This window comes from Vicia villosa, unplaced genomic scaffold (genome assembly GCF_029867415.1).
Source record: "Vicia villosa cultivar HV-30 ecotype Madison, WI unplaced genomic scaffold, Vvil1.0 ctg.003781F_1_1, whole genome shotgun sequence".
Lineage (NCBI taxonomy): Eukaryota > Viridiplantae > Streptophyta > Magnoliopsida > Fabales > Fabaceae > Vicia > Vicia villosa.
Window position 1 is genome coordinate 128,369 of NW_026706298.1, and position 7,002 is coordinate 135,370.

General features: G+C 34.6%; 1 protein-coding gene across 2 annotated transcripts; it reads right to left on the reverse strand.

Annotated features, from left to right (window-relative positions):
• Positions 1-661: 661 nt before the first annotated feature.
• Positions 662-4,752, reverse strand: LOC131641494 (uncharacterized). 2 transcript variants are annotated; one of them, XR_009295556.1, is made up of 5 exons: positions 4,344-4,752; positions 2,641-3,609; positions 1,766-1,813; positions 1,032-1,492; positions 662-920 (listed from the first exon to the last, which is right to left on the reverse strand). XR_009295556.1 is itself a non-coding variant. In XM_058911797.1 (4 exons), exons 1-4 carry the CDS (start codon positions 4,530-4,532, stop codon positions 1,103-1,105), a joined length of 1,596 nt encoding a protein of 531 aa, XP_058767780.1. In that variant the 5' UTR covers positions 4,533-4,752; the 3' UTR covers positions 662-1,102. The 2 variants fall into 2 exon arrangements, 1 of the variants encoding a protein (XP_058767780.1); XM_058911797.1 differs by having other exon boundaries at positions 662-1,492.
• Positions 4,753-7,002: the final 2,250 nt, after the last annotated feature.

Below are 7,002 nucleotides of genomic sequence, written 5' to 3' on the forward strand. Positions count from 1 at the left end.
GGATGTTAAAACTGTTTTAAGCATTAGAGGCAATTATTTTTTCAGAACGTAGTTGTTAACTAGAAACTTTACAACCCATAACATAGAGGATCCCTAATCCACTTGACACCAGGAACTCAAGTTTTCTTAAACCTTAAAACCCATGTTTTTAGATTGAGTAGTTAAATTGAGATTCAAAAAAGTTGAAAAACCATTTGTTTACGAATTTGTTTGTTTATATTTTATTTATAATCAAATTGATGAAAAGTATCCATAAAAAAACCTGTATACGAACATAGCAGCAAATGTAATAATTAAAACACATAACAAGCATTCAAAGTAAAACATTGTAATTTCAGTACACTTATTTCATAAATATATTACATTCATTTTTAAGTTAACATTTAAAATCATCATTTTTTTTTAGAAAGACTAGCAAAAAAACAATTATTATAGAGTCGGAATAAAATTCACTCAATTTGTTTGTAATTCACTCAACATCCTCTTGCTGGTGAAACAAACCTAGAAATTATGATTATGGGAAATCATGTGTATAATGATGAATCCAAAGATAAGATTTAGGTAAAAAAAAATCCCCCATAGTAAAATCATTTAAAATGTTAAAATTAAGAAACAAAATATGTCACAGTAATGTCTACTACTACAGCAACAAAATCTGATATAGATACAAAAAAAAGAACTCATTCAAATGTACAGTTCAAATTCCTAAAATATAACATTTTGGAAGAAGAACACCTAATCTAGAGATAAATATCAAACTCTCCAAAAAATGAAAATATTCTCCTGATGATAATTCAAGAATCTGCGCACTCTATTGAATGTGAAGGAAGCTATCTTCTAGTCTAGACACTTTTGTAAGAGGTGAAAGAAGTGGTTAAATTCCACTGTAATAGGCATCCATCCAGCTTCCTTTGCCCTACCTTATGAAGGGTTTCACAAATCATAACCTCTTAAGTATGACCCATTTGCACATAGTACTTATAAAGTAACAGTTAATAGAGTATCATGCTCCAAGGACCATCAAAACTTACCGAATAAAAGTAACAGGTTGCATAAACCACCGACATAAGCCAAATTGTCTCTACTCCAATGGCTTTGTAGGTTAAAAATCTTTGAGTGGCATTTGATTTCCATCAATCACCATGTTTCCCATACCAACTTCAACAGCCTCATGCTCGGTCTTTTCCCTAGACTTTAGAGACTTTTCACCGTTAACAGCATCAGGTTGCACGTTAGTCAAAGAGGGCTCAAGAGTCCGAGGACCTGCACTCATCCATGGATGATTGAGGCACTGAGCAGCCGTTGGCCTCTTATCAGGAACAAAGTCAAGTAATGGAACAAGGAAGTCAGCCATGTCACTTGCATCTTGCTCACTGAAATCATATTTCTCCGTCAACACCTTAGTGATAGGCCAGAACCGCAACCGACGAATGTGTCTCAAATCACCACATCTATTGAAAAAGTCCCGGGAATAGCGGCCGCTAAGAGCAATCTATAGACAATATAATTGTTCAAGTTGTGAGAATGGGAACAAATAAAATGCTGACAACACCAATAAATTCAAAATTCAGAATCATAGACAGAAAGAGAGTATATTCAATAGGATTAAGGATCATGTCTGTAATGAAGTGACTGAATAAAATGTGGGATAATGAAGCATCTATAACACGCAATATTTTTCTCCTTGCGCATATCAAGATATCAAGATGCAAATCGATAATATAACAACTTGGACATTTTGCAGCATAACACCTAACATGCCTACCTTGCGAGGCATCATTCCAAGAAGCTCCATCATCAATGCCAGATGGTCCTGAAGAGTAAATTTAGAAATCTCATCAAACTAAATCATCAATTAAAGTTGAAAATAACCACAGTCCACAGCAGTATTTCATGTTTTTATACATTTTTTCTAAGAGAATAAGAAACGATGGTATTTTCAATGGTTATAAAAATAAATTTTATCAGTGTGCATTATTTCTACGGAAAATGTATGATTCAAATATATTATTGAATTGTACTACGGAAAATGTATGATTTTAGTACCCCAATAAAAATTTTACGACAAATTTAAACAAGCGAAATCTCAATTCTAAAAACATCAACAAATATAACAACCACCACCAATCCTTGTCCCACTAAGTGGGGTCAGCTACATGGATTAACTGTCGCCATAATGTTCTATCCAAAACCATGCTAAATAAACAACAAATATATTAAAAAATTGAAAACAGTGCAACATCTTTAGACTAAAATAATTTCGTAATGCAAGAGTATAGACACGAGTTCATTTCTTTGGCGAAATGTCTTCTTAGTGATCTAGTAGCATTATCACATATCAAAAGTTCTACCACTATTTCAACTTTCAGAAAACAAAACCGAGAATAAGTAACATAAAAATCTTAAGTTGAAATAAAGTTCATTCTTCAAATAGGCTAATTTGGTAACAGATCTTTTCAAATTTACCAGCTTGAACTCACTTTTGAAGCACAAAAATAGAAGAAGCATTTTAACAAACCATTTCCTCTAAATGTTATTTTTCACATGCCTTTCAAATTCCTAAGACAGCAGATATATACAAAGAAAAAAGTATATAGGAAGTAAAGTCAACAAATTCTTTTGAAATTCAAAACAGGTTACCTCATCCCTGTCATAGTTATCACCACTGTGAGGATCGAAAAGAACATCACCAGTGGCAAGCTCAAAGCAAATGCAAGCAAAGGACCACATATCAGCTGGAGTTGAGTATTTGGAACCAAGAAGAACCTCGGGACATCTATACTGCCTTGTCTGAATATCATTCGTAAATTGTTTATACGTCCAACAAGCATTACCAAAATCCACCAGCTTGCACTTGAGATCAACAGCAGCAAGCAACTTCTTTCTGGTAGAGCGGCTACCTCTCCTAGAAACTTGACTGCCTTGTGGAACATCCTGAATTTCAGAAGTCTTTGCTGATTCATCTAAACTAGCAGAACTATTAGGTTTACCTTCACCATTTTCTACATTCGGTTTCACATCATTACTACAATTATCTTGCTCCGGTGCTTCAGAATCCTCATCTGCTACCTCGGAACCTTCCTTCTGAGCTGCTTTTTTAGCCTTTTTGCGCATTTTCTTTTTCTGATTCTTGGTTAGATCTCCATTCGAACTTTTATCATTTGTGGTCCCATTCCTGGACACAGTCTTATCTTTGGTTTTTGGAAGTATAAGTGGGGCTCCGGATTTCCTAGGATCCTTAGATGGATCTATTGGTGAGAGAATCAAGACATTCTCGGGCTTCAAATCGGTGTGTATTATAGAGAGCTCACGGTGCAAATAATCCAAACCAACCAAAACATGGTAACAAATTTCTTTGACCATGGGAAGGGGAACACCTCGATAATCACTATACTTTATAAGTGTGAGAAGATTATCACCAAGGAATTCAAAAACCATACAAACATGGTTGCCATTAGGCCCTGAATGCTTAAAGTGGTCCAAAAGCTTCACAACACATTTCTTATCCTCTACATCCCCTTCAGCAATTTGTTTGAGAATCTTTATTTCATCCATCGCCGCTTCAGTGTAATGCTGAGCACTCTTTTGAATTTTCAAGGCAACATATCGCTACATAATAAATAATTCCCCCCATCATTAATAGATATTTAAACGAAATACCATAGCACGTGTGCTATCTAGGGCTTCAACAAGCATAGTCACAAAGTGAATTGTGTCATTTAATAAAAAGAACTTCAATGACACACAATACATATGAACAACAACTTAACAAATTAAAAAGAGAATCAAGGCAACAGAAGCATGAATAACTAATTACAAAATCAACTTTAGTTACTAAATTGAACACACAACACACACATATATTGAGAGATAGAGAGAAGACATCGGTTAAGAATTGTGGTTTAGGCCTAACTCATCCCTACAAAACCGGCTTGTAGGGGGAAGATTGTCCCCACTTATAAGCACATGTTCATGTCATATATTGTTCGATGTGAGACTCTTAACACACCCTCACGCTCAAGATTGGACATCTAGAGCATGAAAATAAATGGTGGGTGGCTCGATTGCGGAAACCTAATAGCAGGTGACTCATCGGATCTTAAACCAAAATCTGATACCATGTTAAGATGATAAATTTCAGTTAAAAATTGATAATTTCTAATATTGAAAAAAAATCCATAAAAATTGGAAAACAAAGCATACATTTTGGTCAAAGTTCTCCATTTCAGAAACAATGACACCCCTTCATAATCCAAAACACTAAACTTAATCACCAATCATCAAAATTCAAAAAGCATAAATTTTTAATCCAAGGAAACAAAGAGAATGAAAAGGGCACAAACCAATTTGTGAGTATCCCAAGCGAGCCAAACAGTGGAAAAATGCCCCCAACCAAGCTTACTCTGAACCACATAGCACCCATTTTTGAAGGTGTCGCCAATCTGAACCTTGTGATATCCACCGCGTCTGTAATCTTCAGTTCCTTCGTCCTCCGAACTGTAATCACTCGCGTCTTTGTTGTCCTCCGCCATTGAAGTCGAAGGACTGAGCCCGAACTCTTGGAACTAGTGTTGTCGATAGACTGAAAACACAGAAACAAAAAATGGAAATTTCAACTACGATTGATCTATTTGACCAATAACTGTCGCTGATGAGATGGGTTAGAGTGAGGCAGACGGAAATGAAAAGTTTGAAAGCAGTGAATGGTATAAATGGGAAAATTAGGGTTTTTGAGTGGTATAATGGTATTGGTCCTTCTTATTGTTGTTGTTGCCGGGAAACAAACAAAATAAAAGTAAATCATAAATTCTTTCTTTAAAAATATTACTATTAGATTAGATGGATGAGTTCGTGTTCCAACTCACGACACTATACTTATTCATTTTTAAACCGTGAAATACAACGAAGTTTATGGACATACAAATTATTTTTAGTGACATTATTGTTATCTCCAGTGTTCAAGGGATCCAAGAGAGCCAACGTTATGTTGGCATTGTAATTCAAAGTCAAATGATTGTTGCTATAGTAAGCCTTCAGAAGTTTAATCTAATCATATATTCTTATCAATTCCTTGAAAAGAACGCGTGGAGGCTTGCAAGAGACGAAGCACATGCAACGAAAACATGTCATCTTTTGAGTAGAAGACCGTTGCAGTCGAATTAGTATATATAAGAGTCTTAGCAAATAGAATTTTTGGTGTGTTCAACATTGTACTATACTCATACTCAAAGTATCTAGCATATTAAGAAACGAGTCTCACTGAGAAATGTACGTTTGAAACACCCTTTTTTCAGTTATAAAGCAGTTTATTTACATTCAAAGCCATTTACATTTCTTTTATAATTCCTGTCGAAACCTTTACATTTCTGTCCAATTTATCTTCCTTCGCCCTTTACCTTTTAAAGCAACCCTTTTACAGTCATGCATTTCTTTATCTCTAAGATTGTCTTTACATTTAGCGTTTGAAAAACCTAAATAAACACATAAACACTGAACACATATGTCTCAGGATCAATCTATTCGATCCTGCGAGTAATCGAAGTTTCGAATTTAGAGGACTGACGCCTGTTTACCAAAATCAAGGGTAAAGACATACATGTATTACAAACCCACTTTACCAAAATAATGCATCAATGAGATAATAATCCACCTCTGATTCTACATAAATAGGGGCTCCAAAATTCAACAAAAAAGGTGTGTTGTCATCCAGCTACAATCAAAGCTAGATCTTCTAAAAAATTGTTGGATCCTAACCTCATGGTTGGTATACCATCAAAAGGAGTTTTGTGATATAGTTGAAACATATGGATAAGTATATGTATATGAAACCTTATCCCAAATGGGTGGATAAAATGATGTATCTTCCAAGAGGTCATAAAACTCATGAATCAACCATTTATTCAAGAAATATGGCAAAAGACTCATTGCACGGTGCGACGAAGGGAACCACAATGAATTTCAGAAATTAAAGTAATTACATTTATCACTGCCACTAACAACTTTTATGTGGTATTCCTCTTTCTTTCTCCATGTCTCTCTCCCTCGCTTAAAATAAGGAAAGGAAATAATATATCATTTTTTAGCAGTGATTATGATTCAACGACCACCAATGGTGTACGTCCTCCATTATGAGAGAAATTAGTAGAAATGGCTGGCCACGACTTAAATGAGTTAACTTTCATATTAGCATGATTACAAAAGTTGATTCAAAAGAAGGAAAACAAGTGTGTTACTTGAGAAATTGGCACACAATCAATCTCCATCATAGACATGGAAGAATCTAATGATGATATGTTAGTCGAATTCACATTAGATTTATCAATGGATAATATCCTTGAGGGGGAAATTTATTTGTATCCTGCCTTGAAACCCACCGAAAAGAAGGTGATTGTGTGTGTGTGAAGCAAAGGTTGAATACGCTTTTGGCATTAGCAAAGTTGAAAAATTATTTAAATATTTTCTTAAAGATAAACAAATTTAGCTATTAGACTATTACAAGCTCCCCTTACTCCTCAAGAAGGCATAGGTAAGAGGTATTGTAAATAGTCTAATTCATACAATCACTCTACATCTAACTGCATGGTCTTTCCCAAGGATATCTAAAAAGCTATCAAGGAAGGTAGATTAAAGTTAATTGATAAAGTAATTGTTGAGAAGATCACTAATACATATTTCCCCATTTAAGACCATGGTTATGGTATCGGTTTTTTTTAGCCGACAAGGTTCAAATAACCTGCAAAGGAAAGAAATTGACACAACATGTATGACCACTTAAGGTGAAGTTAATTGAACATAAAAGTGATTAAAAATTATAATATAGGCTAAGAGGACAAGTTATACCAATGTATGCTAGTTGAAAGTCTAATAAACCTCCCTATATTTGATAACCAACACATGGGTTAGTAGATCATTATACGACTCTGATATATCTTGTTCCGTTATGGAACCATAAACGAATACTATTGTTTCGTTCAAGAACCAAATATGCATCCCCCACAAAAG

Bases quoted from the DNA above. Each gene is read 5' to 3' on its own strand.
- LOC131641494 (XM_058911797.1), bottom strand. From the start codon at position 4,532: ATGGCGGAGGACAACAAAGACGCGAGTGATTACAGTTCGGAGGACGAA. The intron at 3,610-4,343 runs GTTTGTGCCCTT...TTTATTATGTAG, and splicing joins CTTGGGATACTCACAAATTG to CGATATGTTGCCTTGAAAAT. The intron at 1,814-2,640 runs GTAACCTGTTTT...TTTACTCTTCAG, and splicing joins ATAACTATGACAGGGATGAG to GACCATCTGGCATTGATGAT.